This window comes from Lytechinus pictus, chromosome 10 (genome assembly GCF_037042905.1).
Source record: "Lytechinus pictus isolate F3 Inbred chromosome 10, Lp3.0, whole genome shotgun sequence".
In the NCBI taxonomy this organism is placed as follows: domain Eukaryota; kingdom Metazoa; phylum Echinodermata; class Echinoidea; order Temnopleuroida; family Toxopneustidae; genus Lytechinus; species Lytechinus pictus.
Window position 1 is genome coordinate 24,203,566 of NC_087254.1, and position 26,493 is coordinate 24,230,058.

General features: G+C 35.4%; 2 protein-coding genes across 2 annotated transcripts; one reads left to right on the top strand and one right to left on the bottom strand.

Annotated features, from left to right (window-relative positions):
• Positions 1 to 6,024: 6,024 nt before the first annotated feature.
• LOC129269333 (large ribosomal subunit protein eL18-like) lies at positions 6,025 to 14,217 on the bottom strand. The gene is made up of 6 exons (XM_054906826.2): positions 14,146 to 14,217; positions 13,935 to 14,021; positions 11,073 to 11,180; positions 8,204 to 8,426; positions 7,156 to 7,225; positions 6,025 to 6,201 (listed from the first exon to the last, which is right to left on the bottom strand). The coding sequence occupies exons 1-6, from the start codon at positions 14,146 to 14,148 to the stop codon at positions 6,126 to 6,128; spliced, it is 567 nt and encodes a 188-aa protein (XP_054762801.2). The 5' UTR covers positions 14,149 to 14,217; the 3' UTR covers positions 6,025 to 6,125.
• LOC129269332 (ribosome biogenesis regulatory protein homolog) lies at positions 13,926 to 25,371 on the top strand. Its single transcript, XM_054906825.2, has 11 exons — positions 13,926 to 14,399; positions 15,701 to 15,773; positions 17,114 to 17,152; positions 17,641 to 17,679; positions 18,170 to 18,271; positions 18,821 to 18,899; positions 20,832 to 20,939; positions 21,724 to 21,836; positions 22,478 to 22,519; positions 22,717 to 22,815; positions 23,472 to 25,371. Exons 1-11 carry the CDS (start codon positions 14,242 to 14,244, stop codon positions 23,637 to 23,639), a joined length of 1,020 nt encoding a protein of 339 aa, XP_054762800.2. The 5' UTR covers positions 13,926 to 14,241; the 3' UTR covers positions 23,640 to 25,371.
• Positions 25,372 to 26,493: the final 1,122 nt, after the last annotated feature.

A 26,493-nucleotide genomic window follows, 5' to 3' on the forward strand; every position in this document is an offset into this window, starting at 1 on the left:
GATGATCATCATGATCATATATAACTATGAAACATTGTTCCGGGTTATCATGGTTATAATCCCGAAGTTACGTTTTTAAAGGGCCAGGTTCATTCCAACAGCAAGTTTAATTAAATGAATAATTTGAAAACAAAGCGGATTGAAATGTTCATGTCATTTCCTATGTAAATGTATTTTTTTATTATTTCATTTATTTATTTATTATAAATTGAGAAAATGAAGCAAATGTAACACTGAATATTAAATCAAAATCAGATGCAAAGTAAGAAAGCTGTGATATTTTAAAGTTTTTTTTTATTACGCACACGGCAACCGGGATGATATGAAAATGAGGAAAAGTGGATGGCGTTCCGCACTCACTTATTATTTTAAGGAAGTACGAAAATGTCCCCTTATTGTAGATTGAAATTTTTTTTGAATCATATAAATAAGTTGCAATAATACCATTTTCACATAGTACTTAGTCAATTAAGGCATCTTTCACATTAGGCTTTCTTTTCGCGTCATGGAATAAGATGCAAGAGATCAGAAATATTTAGTCTATAGACTATAGACGTCATATATGACGTCATTGGTCCATCATTTTGCAGACGACCAATGATGTGCACGCATAGGCCTATAATTAATATGTCAAATTAATTTATGCCACAGTTACCTTGATTTTTATTCTACATCCAATATTGATAAAGATTTGTCAGCGTTATGGTGCGCTTGTTTGATTTTCATTTTTTCAAATCGACTTTTCGAAGTTTTGAAACACAACCCAAATGATTTTCATCCCACCCCCACATTCAACGGTAAGAGGCCAGATATTGGCATGTATTCAATCTTTATGGGAAATATCCATGTTTTTTATCCACTTTAAATATTATGATTTCTCACAAGTGATAAAAAGAAGAAGAAAAAAAAACGCGCGAAAAAACTTCAACATAGTAAATAAAGGGATGCTATACTGCATTCATGATCCCTCACCATCACCACTTTCCTGTTTAACAGCCTGCTTTTCGTTTGTTTGTTTGTTTTAATACAACTTTGATTTCTATTCCACCCCCCCCCCCCCATAATATAAGAATATTGACATTGCCCGGGTGGAGAGTAAATAGGATATTTTTTTTTCTCCGTCATTTTCTTTTTTCACTGACTTTGAGAGTCACTGTAGATTATAGTTTCAGATGGAGAATGTATCAAAATAATCGTAGGCATTCGCCGAGGACTACTTGTGAAATAAAAATAGATGTGGGACAGTTATATAATGAAATAAAAATGTTCATTGCTGTTCTATGATGTTTGAACGATTTATGATATTGCATTCAGTTTTGACTTTCCAATAACCTTGTTTATTATTATGAGCTGAACAGGTGTTCTTTCATTTTTTTCTTCAAAAAGTTAACACCTAAACTAAAATGTTTCAATTTTATTTGCATTTATGATTACATAAAAAAAATGTTTTAAAGAACAACAGATGAGTTTGTGTAGTAAACCAAGTTGTTTATTTTATACAGGATAGTTTAATTTTGTTATTGTGTATTTTCATTAGTCATATAGGCCTATAATCGTAGGCATGGTAGGATCAAATCGGGGTTGGGATTCGGTTTACCTGAGCAAAAAATTAAGAAACAAACCATAGATTTGGTTGCTAGGGTAACATATTTTCAGAGTACCACGACGTGCGTGAGTCATCAATACGAAAATTGAGAGGTGTAATATGTCTCTCGACGGGAGATAAGCTGAGAGAGAATTACAGGTAAATGTAAACTTCAAGGGGAAGGGTTTCACAGCACATCGTGTTAGTGATTCTCTTGTCGTAGCTTGGCTGAGAGCGATTGTGTCCGTGAAAATCGTTGATGCAGATGTTTCATGACCCGTTGCGATTGTTGATATGGGTCCAGGAAATGAGCCTCATTATCACGGTTATAGGAAAAACAAGAACAACAAATGTATATTAAAAAAGAACTATTGAAAATAGATGCGGAAGACTAGAGCAAGAGGAGTGAGAGGAATGTGCCAGAACAAAGTTTGATTTAACAAAAATAACGATTGAACGAAATGTTCGAATTTTCTTTTTTTAAAAGTATTTGCTTGTAAAAATATGACGCCAGTTAAATGACAACTCACTTCCCCATTCCATCAACACTTTAATGCAAGAGAGATGGGGAGAGAGATATATAGGGAAAAAGATAAAGTTTTGGGGTATTTCTTTTTTGGTCAATCGTTCATGCAGATTCAGAGATTCCGATTATACATTATGATATCGGATCACATGCCGCTGCCTTTTCCTTCACAGCTATACCTAATCTCATAGGCAGTGGGATGTATATCGGCCTATAATTCTGATTTGAGAAAAACAAATTAAGGAGAGTGAACTGTGAAGCGCAGAACTTTTGGTATGAATGGAAAAGAGAGCGCGGTAGAAAGTTTGGGTGAATAATCAACCAAATCGCACTATAGTTCATGGAGTTATTTTGATATTCCTTTCATTTTTTTGTAAAGGAAAAAAAAACTTAAAGGACAAAACAAATCAGCTTTGTCCAAACACACCTGCTTACACCATCTGTCAGTGTGTATGTGTCTACTACTAGTATATTGCTACGGGACATTCATCATCAGCTAAGTTAAACACATACTGACTCAAGCTGGCGCTAATCCACTCAAGCCGCAGTGACATTACCATGTGTCAGAGACGAAATCTCATCGATGTCGCGAGCCGGGGTTGCGAGTTGCTGAGATCATGGACCTGTTACAAATAAGTTCATACTCAGGCATTAAATGGCGTTCCATTAGTTTTCGTGTGTGCTTTCTCACTCTTCTGTTGAGTATTGCATATTCATCAATCATTGTATTGGCGTTTGTTATATTGTTTTCGTGGAAATGTTAATTCCTAAAACAAGAACTGTAGCTGGCGCTAATCCACGATCGAATTCACCGATTTCAAGTCGCGGCGACCTCAAATCCATTGAGAAAGAGAATAAATTCTTGAAAAGATGAAAAAAGGGAAAATGAGGAATAGGAGAAAACGAAAAAAGGACGCAGAAGATGAATAAGAAAATAAAAAGAGGAAAAGGAATAATAAGTACTAAATGAAAAAAAAAATAATGAAAAAAGAAAGGGATTAGAAGAAGAAAAAACGGGAGTGAGAGCGAAAGAGAAGCATAAAGACAAAACTGAAACAAAGAATGAAGATATAAATATAAACCGCATACGAAAGAGTAAAACGGTTTTAGATAAACGCAAATAAGATCGTTCAGCTAAAATGAGAATCGGATAATAGTTCATTGTCCTGCAAGGCCAAGGGCAAAATCACCCACGTAACATGCGGACAAGAATGGCGCCGTGGTATTTTGATGGGGGAGTGGACAAGCAAGACAAGCTAAACTGTATCATGTCTCTCCACCCCTCACCCTTTTGCAACTTGAAAAATAAGGGGGGGGGGGCGACCCTCCATTCCCTGTTACCCCATCCCTTCATGCAGATGCCGTGATATTTCAAGCTGACGAATCACATTAAACTGAAGTACATGTACGGTGATTTAGAAAACTCTATTTCATAAGTCAGCAGGCATAGTCGAATCTTCACCTTTCCCAGATAATAAATATTGAATTTATACACTTATGTTATTCACTTTACTCTTCTGTTATTGATTCTTGGATATGACTGACAATGGTGTTGGTTTTAAAGGAAACCAAAACCCAAGAAGAGAAGCAATCTTATTGGAAAGAGTAAAATGAGAGGAACAATTAAAACAGAAAGTTTCATCAAAATCGGTTATGAGCAAGTTATGGGAGTTTGAAAACTCTTGTACTTTTTATGGGGATCCTCAAATTGGCGAACGTGCTTCAAAATGGCTTGATTTTGTGGACAACTCTCCATTTGTTTTGTACACAAATTTTCGTCATTATCTTTCAAATTGCATCTTGCCTCCTTCTGAGCACAATATATGTCATAGGAAAGTATAATTCCCACTTCATATGTCAAGATCAGGAGGAGATATGTGAAATATGTAAAATATAGGGGGAAATCTGAAAATTTGTCCCTTTGTATACAAAACAAAAGGAGAGTTGTCCACAAAATCAGCCATTTTGAAGCACGTTTGCCAATTTGAGGATCCCTATAGAAAGTACAAGACTTTTTAAACGTCCATAACTTGCTTATTTCACAACCGATTTTGATGAAACTTCTTTAAAATTGTTCCTCCCATTCTACTCTTTCCAATAAAATTGCTTCTCTTCTTGGGTTTTGGTTTCTTAATTTCAATATAATCATGTCAATGCACAAAGTAGTTTTGCTAGATTCTTGGATGTTGTCTTCTGGACAAGCACTTTCAAAAACAGGAGGGTTATCTAACCCAATTGATTGATTGATAACGAACTAATAATTGACGCAAGCCGATTATTCATTTTCCCACCTAAAAACTGGATATTCTGTAAAGCACTCTTTGTAGACATGAACAGGATGGGTATCTAACTAAACAATCCACGCGAACTGCAATTTTTTGTCAATCTGAAAACTGGCGCATTCTATTAAAGGTCAAGTCCACCCTAGAAAATTGTTGATTTGAATGGATAGAGAAAAATCAAATGAACATAACACTGAAAAACTTCATCAAAATAGGAAGTAAAATAAGAAAGTTATGACATTTTAAAGTTTTGCTTATTTTTCACATAACAGTTATATGCACAACTCATTGATGTGCAATTGAGAGTCGATGATGTCACTCACTCACTATTTCTTTTGTTTTTTATTGTTTGAATTATACAATATTTCAATTTTTACAGATTTGACAACTGGGACCAACTTGATTTACCCACAAACTGTTAAGATAATGGTAATTGCACATGTTCAGGGAGGAATAAGTTTGTTCCACACGAAAATTTGAATTTTTCATACTTCATATAATAAAATACAAAAGTAATAGTGAGTGGGTGACGTCATCTGTCTGCTCATTTGCATACTGACCAGGATGTGAAATTAAGCAAAACTTTAAAATGTTATAACTTCGCTATTTTACAACCGATTTTGATGTAATTTTCAGTGTTGTGTTTGTTGGATTTTTCTCCTTCTATTCAAACCAACTTTTTATTGTGGTGGACTTGTCCTTTAAGAATTTTTTGTAACTATGAACGGGATGGGCCCGTATCTAACTTATCCCTAACTAGGCCGGGAAATTTCGGGAGATCATATGGTTTGGGGAGAGTCCCCCCCCCCCCCCCCTTGAGACCAGGGCCGTCAACTGCACCCCAAAAATCGGCACCTTGACTTGCAAAATTGAATTGTTTCATAAAAATTGCTATTATGATGATTTGTGCATTTGTATACAAAATTATACTTACTACTTTTACTTCCAAAATAAAGTTACAAATTTTCTCATCTTTGGAGTAGAAACTGTACTGTTCATTGCAAATGTTCTTGAAAAAAATTGCCGTATCAGATCAATTTCTCTTGTATCGAATGTATTTAAAAAAAAAATTATTGTGTATCATGCGTTTTTTCGACCTTTTTTTTCTTTTCGATGAAATTTGTCGGTGATACGTATGCGACCACAAACAAGATAAAATCAAGTACTTTGAATCACTTAAGGCAAAAAAAAATGTTTATATATCAATACTTGGCTTGTTTTGAAAATGTATACAAAACACAAATCAATTAAGCAGATTATCTTACCAACAAGCAATGCAAGCACAAGCAAAATATTTATGACCTAAATGTTTGAAATTATTTGCCTATTTCATTCTTTTTTTCCTTCTCTTATCTTACTTTTTATCATCTCCATTTTCTTTCTTTCGTCTGTTATCTGTTTCTTTTCAATTTTATTAAGGTAATTTTTAATAGCTTAAATGGATAAATTCTCATAACAGCCAGTTTCTACTAAACTCATGTTATTCCTCTACTTCCATCTCTCACTCTCTTGCATTTTCCCCAAATTCTCCCATTCTTTATGTACACTGTTTCCTTCTCTGACATTTCTCAGTTAGATAGGGAACTGAATCACTGTACACATGTATAAACCAGGCCTAAGTAATCAATGTATCCAGTATCTGTGATGTTCTTTTATTCATGCTATGATAAAGACATATAGACAATGAAGATGACACTGGTGTTTTTGCAGGCAACCCTGGGTATCCTGGTTCTTAGTTCTTGTATCCACATCGGTTGCGGCGACCTCGAGCTGTCTCGAACTTGCGACCAGTGGCGCGTACATATGGTCTGAAAGAAATGAAGAGAGAAAAAAGGTTTGGTTTTAAACAGCATGCATAACTAGTGATTTCCTGTTGATAATAATTAAATCTAGATTTTGTTGTTTGAAAAAAAAAATGGAATTCAATGCAGAGTCCTATGTCAACTGTGCATATTCAGTGATATGTTTCATATAATGTAGCTATGAACGGATATTGTGACAGACTCTTTTTTTTCTAAAACCATTATGTCTCACATGTACACAGGCATGACAACGATCTGTTCATGTAGGGGTATTAAAGGTAAAAGAAAGTAGTTGCAAACAATTATTGAATGAGAAAGTTTTTAAAATCTAGGTTAATTGTCACCATATTATCATACATCTAGATCTGGTACATTAATGTAAACTTATCTTTGTGCAATCATGAAATCTTAGCTAAAACCAAAAATCTGGATGATCACTAACACAGAAAAGCATATGTGGGACAGTGTATTAACATTGCTTGGAAAAATACCACACATTTGATAGAATTCTGTGCGTATTTTGCTAATTTCTCAGCAATTACACATTTTCTTTCAAAGCCATTTGCCACATATTTTTTATGTATAGATGCAAACCCTTGGGCGGTAATTTCATATGATTCTGTTCGAACTCATTTTGAGATCGTTACCACAACTGGTATTTATCCAAGTTTAGAGGTCACAAAGAAGTCATTGAGTGCACTAAAGTGGCTTGCTCTCCTAAATAAATAATCTCATTTTGAATCAACTTCAAAGTTTGATCAGGTATAGATCTCAAATTACTGATAAATCAATCACACTTGGGGAAAGAAAAGGGAGAAGAGCAGAGATTGCAGTATCAGAATTTGAACAATAAACTTAGTTTAAACTTGCACATATAAATGCGAGGGAATTGGTATGCAACAAAAGAAGAAGGAAGTCTGAGACTTTGAAATAAAGACGTTTTAAACAGGCAACACTTACGCAGTGTGTGCTCCTGGGGTTCCCGGGGCCCTTCCAAAATGCCTGTAGACCTTGCGAGAGGTTCGGCATCCTAAAAAATAAAAAGAAAATAATACTTTATCACATTATTGCATCAGAATTTGTACAGAACAATTTCTCTCCACATTTCTACACAGACGTTTGCATTTATTGCACTAATGTGCAAAAGAAAATAATACTTAATCACATCAGAGCAATGACTTCAAAGATCTTTGTAGAAACGTGGAGAGAAATTGTTCTGTACAAATTCTGATGCAATATTTCTATTCTTAGAATCTTAGCATCTTCTGTATGAAAAGTGTTATAAGAATCAGCTGGGTAATCAATTAGAAAAATGCTTCTTAAAGTCTGTCCAGTGTCATTTAACAGGAATCCTGCTATAAAAGCACTATGCATCTTCTCTTGGCGGCTTCCTGCATTCCCCATTGTTTTGTCTCTCATGAAGAAGTGAGAGAATTTGCAATGAGAGGCCGCTTGTGGGTAAGATTCCTGCACGAAGAGGGGGTTCTGACAAGGTACCTTAGTCTGTCGTGTTGCTGTCAGTGTATAAATTAACATCATAATAATAATAAAATTTATGCTTGCTCATACAGCATTTACCACTTTATCAGATGTCTTTAAGTTTAAAATCTCTACAGTATTGTAACATAAATACCCTGGCTTATGCAGAACAGCTGTTACACACAGACTGTTGATCAAGGAATAAATTCCTGTCGTGTACCAAATTTCCTCACCAAGATTTCAGCACAATGTGGATTAATTTCTTGCTGAAGGAAATTACACAATGGCTGGGATTCAAACCCATGACCCTCTGTTTCAAAGTCCAGAGGCTAATCCACTGGGCCACATCAATTTTAAAGTAGTTATTATGCTTGAATACCCAGTTATGGTCAATATAAATTATTAAACAAAAGGGCCCGGACCTACTACACAGCTCCACAATCTTTCTCAGACAACTTGAATTAATACAAAAACTGTGATTCCCATCATTTGCAGGCTGGTGGATTAACTGATTTTATTTAGTACTCACCCTGCATGAGGACTGTGTTCTGTCCCTTGGGAGATTGGAGGGCAAGCTGGTCGAAGGTGATGATCTCTCCTCCAGCCTTGATGATCCTTGCCCTAGCACGGGCAGTCACCCTAAGGGCGCAGATCTTCAGCTTGGGAAGCTTGTGGATGCGGACATCATCGGTGATGGTGCCGACGACGACTGCAGTCTTGCCTTCCCTGCCAGTCTTGTTCATGTAGCGAACCTATGGAAGTGAAAATGCAAGATGTAATTGTAACCATTCTAGCACTTGTCTATCTCGTTGACCCTTATTCTGAACTCTGGCTTAATTTAAACCACTGTGTATCAGTTGTTTGACTATGGATAGTTAGCAGTGGCACAAATCTTGAGCTGTAGGTGCTCAATCTAAAGGGGTACTCCAGGCTGAACATATGATATGAACAGATAAAGCAAAATCAGATGCACAAAAAACTAAAAATAACAAGCTGATGACATATACCCACTTATTCTTTTGTATTTAATTACATGAAACTATATCCATTCAAATTCTATCCACAACAGATTTGATGGGTAAGATATTCATTGCTGCAATTCATTTTGTTACAATGGAGAAATATGCACACGTTACTTTCTGAATGAAATTAAATTATGAATGAAAAATTCAGTAACTTTATTTGTTGTGCAGACCTGCCAACCTCTGGGAATGAAAAACTGTATTCTGTGATAAAAAAACTGTATTTTTCCCCAAAAAAGTGTATTTCATAATAAAATGCTTGGCGCACTCGCTCATCGCGGCGCTCAAGCTGCATGCAAGCTAAAATGCGCACTGCTCTTGCAGATGAAAAAAAAAACATTGAAACATGTGTATATCTTCACCCTGGTTTGAACAAAATGATTGAAAAAAAAAAAAAGTTACCTGAAATTACATTGATCTAATAACCATATTTGTGCACGTTTTATGAAATAGAGACATATAGAGATTATTTTTCTCAATAAATTACGATTTAGTTAAAAAAACCAAAAAAAAAACGTATTTTCAAAGAAAAAACATACTGCCGTATTTTGGTTGCAAAAACGTACTAAATACGGCTAAAACGTACTGGTTGGCAGGTCTGGTTGTGGAGTACCCTTTTTACATATTCATCAGCCTTCTTGGCAAAGGAAATTTAGTACCTGAATTTCTTAGGTATATCTTTATTTCACTATTCCACTAGTCTCTCCTAAAATATCATTGGCATGCATCTGTTTAAGAATACCCCCAAATGTTATGACTTGGGCCTAAACATGACAAATTGACTACAAATAATATGATTTTAACCCTAAATCTCCCGGGGTATTTTGATTCTTGTCATTCCCGGGGGGGGGGGCCATTATGGCCCCCCCTTAAGATCTCGGCCGCCGATCGCGTGAGCGACACAAAAATTTGCACGCTGGTAGTGTGCGATGTAATCTACAAGGCTGTATGGTAAAATTTTCCAAAATAATGAAATTTTATTTTATATGAATTAATTATGCTAATTTATGCATAAATCATACTTTTTGCTCTAATTCACTAAATAAAGCTCCTAGAATGCTAATTTTTGGTAAAAATATTCTTTGTAGCATTCTTAACAATTGCAATTAAAAAAAACTTCGGTTTGGAATAAATTTCTTATGTATTTTATTGTTTTATGAATTTCTTATGTATTTCTTTGTTTTTTTACTTTTTGTTTTTTATTGTTTTTTCAATGGAAATTGTTCCAGACTTAATTCTGATCATAAACAAGGCAAAATCAATTAAGTTCAATCAGTAAAAGTAAAAATAATGATACATTTATGAATTTTGGCTAAATACACAATTTGCATTGGATTTGTACATGAAATCACATTTCTGAGCAATTTTGGGTCTGACATGCACTTACATAATGTTGCGTAATGTCGTAACCGCGTACCCGGGCGTCACAAATTTGGTCTCAAAATTTGCGCGAGACTTGAAAGTAAAAAGTCAGCGAGCGGCGAGGTCAAAAAATTTCGCGCAGCAGAAATATCACGAAAATTGTTGAGGGGGGGGCCATTATGGCCCCCCCCCCGGGAGAATTAGGGTTAAACAACAGTCATCCTACCTCTACCTCCAAATCGGGCTCAATTGTGAAGAAAAAAAAACGTTCCAAGGTAACGGAGTGACATTCAGAAACAAATTTTTGCATTCAAACAAAGATATCACCCATATTTAAATAGTTATTTGCAAAGAAATGGTACCTGACAGTAGTTGCTGAAACCCACTTTTCAAAATAATAACATTTGTTGTTTCGATCCACTGAATTGAGATATGAATATTCATAAACATGGTTACGGAGTGACGCAAAATGGACATGCATATTTGAGGAGAAAACATGTTGCTCAAACTCTGAACTTTGAATTGCTATCACAATTTTGATTTATTGATTGGATTCTATGTTGTTCTAGCTTTCATATTTCATTTAATCTTTACTTAAAACATAAACCCACACCCGGTTACGGAGTGACATCAAAAATATCCACACACAGGCAACGTAAAATAAACTTATATTTTAAAAGTTTTGTTTGATATGATGTAAAATGATGACCTTCAGAAGTTCAGATCATCCAAAAGAAAATTTTACAAAACAAGCAATAGTTTTCTGTTAATAGAAATTAAGTAAAAAACCAATATATGTAGTCCCATGTATGGAATTTCTTGTATGGTTTGGATTCTCCTATAAGGAGACGCGAAAGAAAGAAAAATGTGGCTAATTATGTTTCCCTTTTGTATTTATGAAATTCCATATGACCTCTGATAGAAAAATTTGATCCAGATTTAAAATAGAGCCAATTGATATAATTTTTTGGAAAATGTCCACTTTTGCTTGGAATTGCCCAATGCTCTACTTACCACACGTGCAAGAGACATAGCAACACGGTTGGTGCGGCTCATGAAGAGCCTCTTGAGGATGATATTGTTGAACTTGGCATTTGTACGCCTTGCCAGAAACCGGTAGAGCTGCAGTAAGAAAAATCACAATTCAACAATTACTATGAGTAACAAAAGTAGACCTCGAGCTCTCGGTAACTTTTGTATCATAATAGATCAAGGTTTCTCAGCCTGCCCAGACAAACAAAACACTGCATGGTTTCTATGTCTGGCTGACGATCCGCCATAGTTTATGCAATCATTTATCACGAGTCAAGACAAGAGCCAAGATGTTCAAACATTTTGTTAACTTCGGATTTCAATATTGTCAAAACCAAGCAGGATTATCCGACTTCAAATCTTGATTTAGACCCCAATTAACAATTTACCAATTGACCATACATGCATCTGCTGCCAGGAAATGGATTTCCAAGGCAAAGCAGCATCTGACGGCACTAATGCAGTTTCGCACCAGCTGACTTCGAGCAAATTTCTCCACCAGTAATTGTTCGCAGATGTCATAACAAGTTTCTCTCAATTACATATCTAGTTCAATATAAACACTGCTTTCCGAATATCGCGATCAGGAACAGCTATATTTCGACTTTGATCTCAACGTCATCGTTCGAATTCTAATCTCGGTCAGACATCGCTTCGCTGTAGTGTAATTTTGATATGAATTAAGTTAGCGAATGGGTGTGAGCTGCTGAGGGCAGATCTTTTGGTCGCCAACTTCAAAACTACGGTGAAGCCAAGCGAAGCAATGTCTGAATGGGAATTCAAGATTGAGCTGTAGACGCTGTTCTCAGAATCCCAATCAGGATATTCAGAAAAGCAAATGACGCAGAACAGTGCAGGTGAACACGTAGAGGCGCGCAGCAAATATGGTTGACAATTTCCCAATCACCTACAAGAGCGAAATTTTTTCCACCCAAAATTTTGTCTCACCGAGAAGTGTGTTCAGAAGCCCATTTGTCTTGGATGACAACGAAAATCCTTATAAAAACTAAGTAGACAGCAGACAGTGAATTTTATTAGAAGACGGTGAAATTCTGAAAAGGGGTAATTTTTCATGACAATCTGCTTGTCACATTTCCATTTGCCATTAAGGTAATCCTTTTGCAGCAAATGTAAAAAAAGATATTGGTCTCCCAAACTAGAAACTGTCTCTGAAATTGGATACCAAAATTCTTTACAAAGGTAGTCTATCTGATATTGGAGATAATCTTCCACATGGGAGACAGTCTGATTCTCATATTGGCCGTGCGCCTCTACTGACGTACAGAGCACAAAGGCATGTCCGGCGCTAATGCAGTTTCACACCGGTTGACTTTTTAGCAAATTTCCCAGCAGCAATTGTTAGTGAATGTCATAGCAAGTCCCTCAATCACATTTCAAGGTCAATACACCCACTGTTTTTCAGAATATCGCAATCGGTAACGGTTGTATTTTCGGATTCGATCTCAAAGTTATCTTGCCATTTCTTAGTCAGACATCGCTCCACTTTTGAATTAAACTGAAGTTAGCGAACAAACTCATGTGAACATGCGGTCTCATGTTCGGTCTCAAATTCAGATCAGTCTGGTATCGAAATTATGGCTAAGCCAGGCCAAGCGAAATCTTACTGAGTATTTGAATGATAATGTTGAGATAGAGGCTGAAATATAGCCGTTCCCAACTTCCAATATTTGGTAAAGCAGTGGGCATATTGTTCATTGACCTCGAACTGTGATTGAGACTGAGAGACTTGCCATGATGACATTTGCAAACAATTTCTGCATGAATCTGCCAATTTCTGGTGAGGAATTTACATGAAGTTGGCCAATGCGAAACTGCATTAGTATTAGTAGTGCTGGTACATGTATATCAGGAGAGTAACCTCTGTCCTCGCCTTTCTCTCATCGCATGCCTGGCTATCCCCCCCGGGGGGCACTCAGTATATAACGCATAGTTGGTATGTGCTGCAGAGGGGACCCCCATTTTTACACTCAAATTTCCGTTCCGAGGCGAGGCATAGCATTTTTGTCTTATATTGAGAAAAAGAACAAAGAAAGCCGCTCCTAAGCATAGCATTTTCTTCTTATCGAGAAAAAAAGAAGAAATCCGCTCCAAAGCTTTGTAGGCCTATAATCTTCCGTTATTGTACGCCGTTCTGCAATCATGATCTGCAACAATGAGCCGCAAGTTGGGTGAAAAGCGGCCGCAGAGCGCTGTCCAACCATCGCCCCGGCGCCCGTGCTAGCTGCATGCACGATCCTTAGGCTTTGGGATGCATACGCACTCACACGCAGGCGACCCGTTCCAAGGACCCGTTTTCACAAACATTTGTAGTTCCGAGGACCCTCCTTTTTACAATAACTTGAATAAGCCCGCTCCAAGGCCCCCGTTTTTTGTCTCGCCCGCAGCGCATACCTATTATTACTTTTTGGTCGAGTACCCCCCCACCCCATCACAATGAATTGATTTTGACCCTGCCTAGCCTGGCCATGACTCGAGCATGTCGAGCCAGGCCTGAGCTGACTGACTCAGTCTCAGACTCAGTCAGGCATTGCTTTGCACAGTGCCACAGCCACAGGCACAGGCCACACTCCCCACAGAATGCATTTTCATGCCCATTTAAAAACATTTGAATTAGAAAATCAAGAATAAAGTTTGTGATTATGATGGGAGAGATCAAAGAACTCTGTTAGAACATTTCAACAACAGTATCAATATTATAAATTCGCAAACTAGCAAAACTATTTGGGAGTGGGTCAGCTGTGGGATCGTCTCTCCATCACCTCTCTCCACGCATAAAATCCAAGGCATACATGTATAATACAACCATGTACTGATAATACACACCTTCACCAACAGTCGGAGGTAGATATCCTCACTCCTGGGTTCAGTTCTGTGGACTTTCCGTAGCTTTGAGTGGTCGATATCGATACCCTACGGTATAAACAAGAAAGAGTTCCATGTTATTATCATAATGATTCTTAATTAAAATTCGATAAGTGTACGATCAATGTGATTTTGTACGATTTTCGTGGGCTTATTTAATTCGTCGCCTCACCATTTTGCCTGTATACGACCAAAAAGAACTAGATACGTATGCGCCCTCTATTGTTTCAATTTATGAATTTGCACGTGTTGTTTTGATGACGAAAAGATGGATACTTCTGAAATAGTGGACAAAGTTTTGAGAAATGCAGCGGAGGAAGAGAAGAAATACAAGTCTATAGAAGTTCAACGGGATGTGGAAGTCGGCATCGACTTAGGGAACTTGCTGACCTGTGATCCAAATGCATTAGATGTGAAGAAATATAGGTGAGGATCATGAAGATTATGTTTTCGAAACACAAAAATGAGTAGGCGGGACTGTGGATAACATTAAAACTAGACCAAAGCAAAAGCTTCGCCTTCGGTTTCTGCATGCATGTTGGTTATTCCGCTGAACTCAGCTCCGTTGGCTCCACTCACCAAATACAGAGACCAAAGTTCTAGCTCGATCTGTACAGGGACTCAATGGCCATAATATGTTTATATATTAAGTTTGGATAAAACCAGAGTCAGAGATGCCAAGCAGCCAAGTTTAAAAAAATGTTATGCGTTAGATTTTCAATTTCATGACTTGGCGTCTTTGCCAGTAGAGGCGCATGGCCAATATGGGAGATTGTCTCCCAGTCCCATATTGGAGACTTGCTTTGAAAAAGAGTAAAAGAAACAACACCAACAAAAGTGTAATTTTTTCCATCCAAAATTTTGTCTCACTGAGGTCAGAAGTAGCCTGGCGGCTTCTATAGAGTAAAAATCATTTACTAACGTAACTCACTCTCATACGAAGCCAGGCCTTCTATCCCATAGATTCACACAATGGAAGCCAAAACCTGAAACTTTCACCCCCGAGATTTCTACTTTCCTTCTAAAAGATCTAGCTCTAAATCATGTACATGGGATAAAACTTCATTTCCGACATTTCTACGCTCTCGTTGTTATTTTTAAAACAAGAATTCATCCAAAAAAAGAAAAAAAAAAGATTTCTACTTTCCTTCTAAAAGATCTAGCTCTAAATCATGTACATGGGATAAAACTTCATTTCCGACATTTCTACGCTCTCGTTGTTATTTTTAAAACAAGAATTCATCAAAAAAAATGAAAAAATATTGTGAAAAGACGGAAGAGACTTGCCCGATGTTTACGCCGCCATCTTGTTTCTTATTGTACTTCCCCAACGTTACTGAATTGATCCCCTAAACAAGTACAGCAATATTGATCATGGGACGTTGGCTTTACCTCCACGGTTCCCACACCTTGTTCAATTCGTACCCTAAACACGTAGTGTTGGGGCAAAAAGTACATCTTTGATAAAGCATTTTAATCTTTTTTTTATACCCTCGCAAATTTGACCGTAAACACGTAGATTTCCTAGCGAAATATATACCCTTTTTTAAATATTCAAGCATTTTTTACACCCTTATTACATTACTTACGAAACATGCCAAATCTTGAAAAAGAGATCCTTTTTACGTATTTCTTTGGTCGGGCCTGCTATCCACTCATCAATGGAAGTGTGACTTAATCCTGACTCTGGATACATGATGATTGTTGCTTTATATTTCTTTTGCCAGAAGAAAAAAAGAAGAATATCTTGCTTCCATTGCTAGGGATGCGACCCAACTATTATTCAACCAACTTTGGAAGGTGAGTTATGTCACTATAATTTGATTAAAAAATTGGATTAGATTACACATGTCCGTGTAAGTTTTTTAGTTAATCTAAAGCCCAGCGCACACTAGCTATGCAATCCAGTGTGACACATTTTTTTAATAAATCACATTAAATGTGACATTTCCAAGAAGCAAACTTATTTAATTTGAAGTTCGGCGTAATGTTAGGAATAATAAGATCATAATTTTGCTTTTCGGCAAGCCCTGTGTTTTGAGTAAAGTTTAAATCGGCTTCAAGTCGCAGGCGATGATGACGTCATTACAATTTGGAATTGATTTTGCTCTTAATCCTACAGGGAGGCTCGAACTTGACTGAATTTAGATTGCAGTACAGACAATTCTGATTGCTAAGGTTTTATTGGTTGGAATGTTATTGCAATATCTTTGAAATTCGGATCGCAACAAATCGCATAGTGTACGCCGGGCTTAAGTTAAACATTTTTTGACTTGTATGATAGTGCACTGTTGCTGTGCTGGCACTATGAACATCCCTGGAAAGTGTGTGAACTCAATGAAGGACAGGTCCACACTATTATTAGATGTTCTGCAGCTCTTCAGACCATGAAAATGTTTCTTGCTCAGCAGACCCTCTGCATTGCATACTCTTATCAGGCACAGGTAGATTATATCAATCCACAGCCCACAGGAAATCTACTCCAGCTCTTTTCAGGCAGTTATAATCTACTTTAAGAGATTAGGAATCCAAACCATGTATATGATGAAGAATCGTAAATAGTAAAAAGAGTATTGAAAATAAATTTTATACATTGAGAAAAAATATGTCCCCATTAGATCCCTTCATTGTTGACAAGTATAAACTTGTAAAAAGTATTTGATGTTATGTGGCATTAATTAGCATAATTTTTCTCTTGTAAAAAGAGGAATTATCCTTTTGGTTTTCTTCTGGCATAATAATCTACCGATGTTCATTTATTCACAATTTTTAAATTTTTCTTTTACAACGTAAATTGTAGATTTACAATGTAAATCTGCATATGTTAACCCTCTTTGGGTAAAAAAAAATGCCTAAGTTGAAGCACACCAAAATATGCAAAGCATGATTTATTTACATCTTAAAAAATTTGCTGAAGTCAAACTTATTTATGTGGTCCCTTGTAATTCGTCTTCGATTTTTTTAAATCCTTATTAATTTGAACTTATTGATGGTTATTAATGGTTAAGTGACATTTTGCAGGTTTTTTACCATTGTACTGCCATTATACACCTTAAGTAGACTGCGATACAGTCGTTGAGAATTGTAGGACACTGAACAAAAGCTGTTTTTATCTTTTCTTGCCTTTCCAATTGAATTAGCTTCCTGTGCACAGAGTTGAGGATGCCATCACTGTCAAGGTTAGTCTGTAAATATTTTTGTCATCTAAGGAGAGTGATAACCTGTAGGAACCAATTATTTATTACTACTCTGAACTTGAAAATCAAGCATCAAAATTGTGTTCCGAGGGTCCCGACTGAAAAACGTCTTTACAATAAGCTGCAAAAGATTTTTTTCTGGATATATGATAATAAAAGGGAAAGTGGGATGTACTTTACATTCAGTAGTAGGGCTGTCACCAAGGACTTCTTATTGGTAGTCAGAAAATTGCCTGAAACCTTGCGATATGGATTCAGGGAGATATAAACTAGTGAGTCTTTTTTTTTCAGATCATCTTCTTTGTCAGTGGGGAAGATAGTGTTGGTTGGATATATTGAATGGTGGATGATTCAAACTGACACAGAACGCTAATGGCTATTTCTTTCTATTAAAGTACATTAACAACACTGTAGGCCTATGTAGTTCTACATAATCATTTTCTTTTTCCTTTTTTTCTTTAACTTTACAGCTCCCCGAACCATCTACAGTCCTGCCGAGAGAAAAGAGGGTGAGTTGTAATTAATTTCTCTGAATTGAGTTTTCCTGAAGGTACATTGTACATGTATGGGAATTTTTTTAACCCTTCCCAATCTCTCTGGTTAATGGTTATATCAGTGATTTTTTTTCTAGTGCAGTAAAGTCTGAGCTCTCCATGATATAAAAGTCATCTTTGAAATGATCAGGACCCCGTCTTACAAAGAGTTACGATTGATCCAATCAATTGTAAATCTATGGAAATCCATCAGTGTCATAATTTTTTCTACAGGAAATTTGCAGAATGTCCATTGTAAACAAAAAAGATCACACCAAATTGTCAAAAATTCAATGAATTTATGGATATACATTCATATCTGTTTTTTTTTTAAACAAACATGCATTTTATATGTTGACTTTGCTGGCTTTCCATAGTTGCGATTGATCAGATCAATTGCAACTCTTTGTAAGACGGGCCCCTGAGCAATGCACATAATACAGTTACTATACTTTATAACATGTAGGTACCGAAGGATAAACCAGCCACCAAATGGGAGCAGTATGCCAAGCAGAAAGGAATTCACAAGAGGAAAAGGACTGGTAAAGTTTGGAGTGAAGAAGAAGAGGTAACAATGTTATCATTTTAATCATTGTATCATTCAATCATTATATTGTTGTTATTTGTACATTTGTTGATATCATATGGTTTGAATAGCATTTATTATGCTTTTGTGTACTAGAATTATATATCTTCCAGATTCCTCGCATTCTCTTCTTGTAGATTGGATGGACACCATATCCCAACTTCCAAAAATCCAAGCTGTGTAGTGTGCAATAAGTGCTGAAAATAAGTTGGGTGTGTCGCCACCAAGTGTTTTATGAAACTGTTTAGTAATATTCCAATAATAAATGGACTACCGGTACTTATGGCCTTTTGGAATTGCTCTGAATTACTGATTTTGCTTATTAAAATATTTGTTTGTAGATATATTTTAATTTATGTTTTTCTTTCAGATTTTTTTTTATTTGATTTATTATTAATAAAGTAAATTAATTGATTGTATTCTTATTAAATAATCACAATTTTACGATTTTTGACTGAAACCTTATTTTGATTGAGAAAGTGGTGTTGGGCCATGAAACACTGGTTTATTATGTTTAATATTTTATTGCAGAAATGGATTCCTAGATTTGGTTACAAGAGCAAGAATGACCTCAAGAAAGATTGGCTTCTTGAAGTTCCAGCTAATGCAGGTAAGTTGTGTTGATGCCCTCCCCCTCCTTTTCCCAGCACTGCCTTGCAGATGGAGGGGGCATTCCACCACCTCCACTAAAAAAAAGAGCAAGTTTCGCAACCAAGAAAAATATAGGCGAAGAAAAAGAAAGGAAATGTATAAAGGGAAAAGGGGTATAATATTTAATTACCTTCTGGATTTTCTGGTAAAATATTTCATGAAATTACATTTTAATAGTAAAAAGGACAGATTTTTGCTTGCTTGACTGTTTAAATTGCTCAAGATTTTATCATTATGCAGACCTGCCAACCAGTACGTTTTTGGCGTATTTAGTACGTTTTTGCAACCAAAATACGGCAGTTCGTTTTTGTCTCACCTGCGAAGCAGAGTGAGACTATAGGCGCCGCATTTCCGACGGCGGTGGCGACGGCGTCAACACCAAATCTGAACCGAAGGTTAAGTTTTTAAAATGACAGCATAACTTAGAAAGTATATAGACCTAGTTCATTAAACTTGGACACAAGGTTAATCAAGTATTGCTGAACATCCTGCCTGAGTTTTGGGTCACATGACCAAGGTCAAAGGTCATTTAGGGTCAATGAACTTTGGCCAAATTGGGGGTATTTGTTGAATAACCATCATAACTTTAAACGTTTATGGATCTGATTCATGAAACTTAGACATAAGAGTAATCAAGTATCACTACACATCGTGTGCGAGTTTCAGGTCACATGGTCAAGGTCAAAGGTCATTTAAGGTCAATGAACTTTGGTCAAGTTAGGGGTATTTGTTGAAATACCATCATAACTTTTAAAGTTTATTGGTCTAGTTCATACAACTTGGACATAAGAGTAATCAAGTATCACTGAACATCCTGTGCAAATTTCAGGTCACATGACCAAAGTCAAAGGTCAATGAACTTTGGCCATGTTGGGGGTATCTGTTGAATTACCATCATAACTTTGAATGTTTATGGATCTAATTCATGAAACTTGGACGTAAGAGTAATCAAGTATCACTGAACATCCTGTGAGAGTTTCAGGTCACATGACCAAGGTCAAAGGTCAATGGACTTTGGCCATGTTGAGGGTATTTGTTGAATAACCATCATAACTCAGAAAGTATATGGATCTAGTTCATGAAACTTGGACATAGAGTAATCAAGTATCATTGAACGTCTCATGTGAGTTTTAGGTCACATGAACAAAGTCAAAGGTCATTTAAGGTCATTGAACTTTGGCCATTTTGGTTGTAATTATTAGATTGCTGTCATAACTTTCAAAGTTTATAGATTTAGTTTATAAAATGTGGATATAGGGGTAATCAAGTATCAATGACAAGTCTTAGGTTACATGATCAAGGTCAAATGTCATTTATTGTCAATGAACGTAGTATTGTATCATTATATGAATGGTGTTTTTTGTGAATGATTATTTAATAGTAGTTTTCAAAGTGAGCACTGCTGCTATATTGAATCCTTTAATGCAGGTGAGACTGCCAGAGGCGCACCACTTGTTTCTTTAAAAACTACGTTTTTGTAAAAATAAAAAAAAACATCTTTTTATGTCTCTATTTCATAAAACTTACACAAATATGGTTATTAGATCAATGTAATTTCAGGTAACATGTTTTTTTTTCAATAATTTTGTTAAAACCAGGGTGAGATATACACATGTTTCAATATTGTTTTTTTTCATCTGCAAGAGCAGTGCACATTTTAGCTTGCAGCTTGAGTGCCACGATGAGCAAGTGCGCCATGCATTTTATCATGAAATACACTTTTTTGGGGAAAAATACAGTTTTTTTTATCACAGAATACAATTTTTCATTCCCAGAGGTTGGCAGGTCTGATTATGTAACACATCCAACATTGAAAATAGATGCCTGGTGATAGTGTAATGTAACTGTACTTCACCTTTGTAGTTTTAATGTTATGTATTTGCTGTAACAGATCCAATGGAGGACCAGTTTACCAAGAAGAAGAAAGCCAAGCAGGAGAGAATTGCCAAGAATGAGCTTCAGAGGTTACGTAACATCGCCAGATCAAGGAAAGGAAAAGGTGAGATGTAACCCTTCCTTCTGATCCTGGCTTCTGATTGGTTAAAAATCAAGTTGTGTTTGATTTTCGAAATAGAAATCTAGTCCCCAGAGATTGGCATAGAAAAAATCTTCACAGGTGTCACATATTATTCATTTTGACCTGAATGGTCAACATTTTCAATATTGAGTTTCATTTCTATTTAAGAATAAGATGTCCATATTGATACTGATTTTCAGAGTGTGATAATGGCTATTGATGACATCACTGGAATGAAAAAAATCTTAGTCACACTGGGGTTGTTTTCAATCGCTTTGACAAACTATTCCTTTTTTTCTCCTTTTAACCATGCACAATAGCTTGATGTACACTACATATTTGTGCATCAATAGATTATGTTCGATGCCCATCACTGCCACATTTTCCTAAAAGGCATATATGTAGAACACATAAAATCCATACATGAATGGGATGACAATGCTTGACAATTTACTTCATTTTTTTTCATAAAGTATGCCACTATGCCTACCTGTACCACATTTCACAAGCATAAAATTGTTAGAGTAAAATAATGGATGAATCTAATATTTATTACAGGAAAGAAGAGAATCAGTACTTTTCCGATGCTAATTGTTCAATTATTTCATAGACATTTGAATCACTATTTTAAAAGGAAGTGATTCTTAAAACAAACTATTTTTTAAACCTTGCTGGTGACAAAATATACATGTTCCAACTGCAAATTCTCTTGTTTGTGATAATGTTTTTATTTTCTTTCTTTTCTATGTGTATCTTATCAATTCAGTTCCAGGAGTAGGGCTCACACCGACAGAGAAACCAGACAAATCTCTAGTCAACAAGTCCATTCATTTATCCAAACATTCTACAGCATCAATAGGAAAGTTTGAAAATAAACTGGTAAGTGGCATACCCATTGGTTTGATGTGTTGGTTTTTGTAGTCTGATGTTTGATATTATGCAACCTTCCAGATGTACACTTTGTGTGCAGCACTGGGTTTACATGTAGGGTGCAGCACTACATTTTTTAATGCATTTATACTGTACCTCTAGCTTGTAAAAACTGAGATGTTATGATATATTTCTTCTTTCATTGACAAGGCCATGGCAAGCAAGGACTTTTATGTGCAATCTCAAGTGCGCAGCATACTTTATTTACGGTTACAATTGTGATGTCATATAAATGTAAAACAGATGCATAATGGCCTCTTTGTGTGTGTGATCTGTGGAAATCCAGAGGGGATTCTGACCAATTTATCTCCAAACATCCATTTTGCTGACCTGTTTTATCAAACAAATAATGTACAGGTCCAAGTTTGTGATGTAAGTGACAATGCAAGTATCTCAGTTATTCACATTGTTATACAAAAGCACTCAGGGTAAACACCTCATGCTTGTGGTACATTGTAAATACACTGAATGGTCTCACTGCATCATATGTAATACACTCACACCTGTACATTATTTTGTATTCATTATTTTTGTAGTCATCGCTTTTATTATAGTTAATATTCATTATACTCATTCTTGTCTTCCTACAGCCTAAAGAACCACTGATCAAGAATCTAGGGAAAAGGCGAAAGGTAATTTAGTTTCCCTTCTATCCTCATTTTATCCCCATGCTAAAAATACAATTTCTTTTATATCAGATTATGCAAACTGTTTCTTAAAGAATGAATGTAAACATGTAAGTTACGCAACTCTTTTTTGTATCGATCCGTCCCTTATTATATTACATGTCTGGATGAAATAATGATTGCATGTTTTACCATTCTTTTAGTTTGATCCGGTCATGGGTTCTTTGAAGAAGGAGCAGGATCTTCAGAAAAGTATTTTAGATGGGCTATCAAGGAAAAAACCAGAGATAAATGTCACCAAGGTATGTTGTGCCATAAATATCTGTTAAGCCTGGCGCACACTATAAGATCCGTTGCGATCCTATTTTCAGATAAATTGTAATATCATTTGATATGAATATTCCAATCTAGAAAATCTTTAACAGTCAAAGTTCTGAATAGTTGCATGAAATTCCAGTCTGATTCTAGCTTCTCTTTTAATAGCGAAAAAAGCAAATCCAACTCCAAATCAATTGCTCTGCAAGCTGATATGCATACAATACATTTTTAAGATAAAAATATGCAAAGCGTGTGTTATTTACATCTTCTATAAATAAAGTCAAACAGATTTCTACATTCCCAAGAGATTCACTGATATTATTGTTTCATTATGTATTTTTATATTTAAAGTGGAGAGTTCAACATTGTTGAAATGAAAAAGGTCAAGTAAACCTGAAAATTATGAAATGATATTTATATTTTGATTTCCTTGCCCTCTGGCATGTTGAATAAGAATAATACAATTCATAAATACTGAACAAACTGCTTTAATATTGTTTTCAAATTTTGAGATAATTTTACCAACATGCATTTTCATGAGGTTTATATCTACCTGTTTATGTGGATATGTGCTTCATTACATGTATTACATGTACTCAATTAAATATTATTTTGCATCATTTTCTTGACAACCATCCAGGCTGTAAACAGGCAGATCAGGGAGGAACAACAGACTGCAGCTGCAGAGAAGAGAGAGGGAAAGAAGGGTGGAAAGGGCAAAGGCAAAGGAAAGGGATCCAGGAAAGCAGCACCCAAGACTGCTGGAAGGAAGCGAACCAAAGGAGGTGGGCGGGGCAAGAAGCGATGATATTTCTCCTAACAATGCTTTGAACTAATAGACTGAATATATAGTACCTATGATTACGATCCGGTGGAGTCATTTGCGCAGATGAGCTGCACCGATTCATCTTCATGTATTTTTGAAGCAGCTAGGCCTGCAGTTAATCATCGGCCAGTACAAACCATCAGCCATTATAGCAACACCCGAAGTCCTTGGCTTCTAAAATCAGGCCGTTAACCCATAATGCAACATTCTGAACAGTGTATTCTTTTACATTATTTTTTACATTATAACACATTTCACTACTCAGTTCATTCACATTGCAATGTTTATGTTACAAAGTAGCAAAACAAGTACTTTCTCCTTTAAACATTTTAGTTTCTCTATACAAGTAAAATTATAGTCTAATTTATTCCCTGTTTTGTTCATTAATAGTTTGCTAATATTTTAAGACTAGTTAATAATGAGACACTGTTGATGGCAGACCAGTCCACACAGTCTTGTCCAGTTCATTTTCTCTTTAGAGTATGCATCATCGTTATTTCCTAAATTACACTACAAGGGAAAGGTGCTGTCTGTAACTAAGGAATTAATTCAACAAGGTAGCCATTTATTTCACAAGGGTCAAGTGGTTCACAAAGGATGATATTGTGGTCATGCTATCTACTGTGGAAACCAGGTAGAACAAGGGCCTGCTCAACTTCAAATTTTGATTTTGCAGCAGTAGTAAATAACTAAATATATCGGGTAAAGCGGGTCCAGGAATATTTAAAAAGGGACATCAAATGCTGATTGTATTTAAAACAGATCACTCTATTTGATTTTTCACTTAATCAAAAATCATTGCTTATTGCTTGGTAAAATAAATCATGTAAAGGTAGCTTTTGTTTTCATGATTTTTCTTCAAAGAAAATGATGATTCTGGCTGACCATTTTTCATTTAACTTAAATTTTTTAATTCACTGATGAAAAGTGATTTTAGTAATAACTAATATCTAAGAAAATATATTTTTTTCAAGTTTTAATGATAAAATAATAATCATTTTAAATACCGCAAATTTCAAATTGATTTGCAATCAATTGTTTATTTTTTAAGGATAAAAAAAATCCTTTTGGAAACTGTAGCCTCCTTCACTGTTTACCGACATAGCTATGTCATTTTCTAATCAGTTTGTGGTTTACAAAAAAATCGTTTGCTGCCAAATTCTTCAAAATATTTTGACAAAGAAAGATGTAAAGTTGAAACTTGTATACACTGTACAATCGAAGAAGAAATGTACAGTAACCTATTCCTTTCACTCGGCTACTTTGATAAGACAAGGTCCATATTCTGTAGTCTAGCCGTGGACCAAGTCTATGCTGAAATTGAGGGTAGCCAAATATATCAAACTTGGTGTACACTTAATATTGCCCTTATGAATACTTAATTGTGAAGAAAACTATTTTGATTATCATCTCCAGATTGTTGATTAATAATTTACATTTGAGTGTCATTTTTGCCTTTAAGCCTCTAATGTACACAACAGTTAAACCAAAATTCAGAATTTGTGCTAAAAATTTTTTAGTTTTGGATTCATTTAAACAACATTGTAGGCTGTTCCAAGCGGTGGAATTTCCAAAATATACCAATGAAAGTTCAACAGAATCTTTGAAAATAGTTAATTTTATTATGTAGGTGTTTGTAGCTATTAAAACATATCAACATTGTTTTAAGCAACCAATATTTCATTTCAAGAAGAAAATATTTTATCTCAACAAAGATGTTTATATCTTTTTTCCTTTGTCCCTGCCGATATTTTGGATAACACAAGATGAAATCAGAGCTTGGATAGGAAAGAGGAGAAAAGAGAGATCAGGAGAATGAGAAATAAGAGAAAACTGAAAGGAAAGATGAGAGAGAGCAAGCTTGGAGAGTAAAAAAAGGAAGAAACTTTTGTTTTATTCCGTACGTTTCATATCTTTACTCTTCTCTTTCCTCACTCTTGTCTTCATGATTTATTGGTAGAGAAAAAGAGTTCAATTTGTATTTTTTAAAACAGTATTAAAGGTCAAGTCCACCCCAGAAAAAGGTTGATATGAATAAATAAAGAAAAATCAAACTAGCATAACACTGAAAATTTCACTAAAATCGGATGTAAAATAAGAAAGTTAAGACATTTTAAAGTTTCGTTTATTTTTCACAAAACAGTGATAGTGACCTGCAAATGAGTCAGTCGATGATGTCCATCACTCACTATTTCTTTTGTTTTTTATTGTTTGAAATATAGAATATTTCATTTTTTATAGATTTGACAATACGGACCGACTTGACTGAACCATATAGTATTAAACAATGCTAATTCCACATGTTCAGGGAGGAATTGATCGTTGTTTCACTTGGCAATGAGGAAAAATAGAATATTTCATATAATAAAATACAAAAGAAATAGTGAGTGGATGACATCATCATTCATCTCATTTGCATACCGACCAGGATGTGCATATAACTGTTTTGTGAAATTAAGCCAAACTTTAAAATGTTGTAACTTTCTTATTTTACATCCGATCTTGATGAAATTTTCAGTGTTATTCTAGTTGGATTTTTCTCTTTTTATTCAAATTTTTTTTTTTTTGTTGGAGTGGACTTGTCCTTTAATAGTTTGAATGCCAAATGTGCTGAAAATGCTATATATTTGGCGTTCATTCTTAAAACACATCTTTAGACCAAAGATTGAAGAGTTCAAATGGGCTGGAAATAATTATATCTCCTCGTGAATAAAAGCAGTAAATCAACCAAGCAAAACAATGAAAATTTTATCAAAATCTGATACCAAATATCAAGGATATTGAATTTTAGCAATATTTTGTAAAAACTGTTGTATGCATGCCATCACAATAGGTT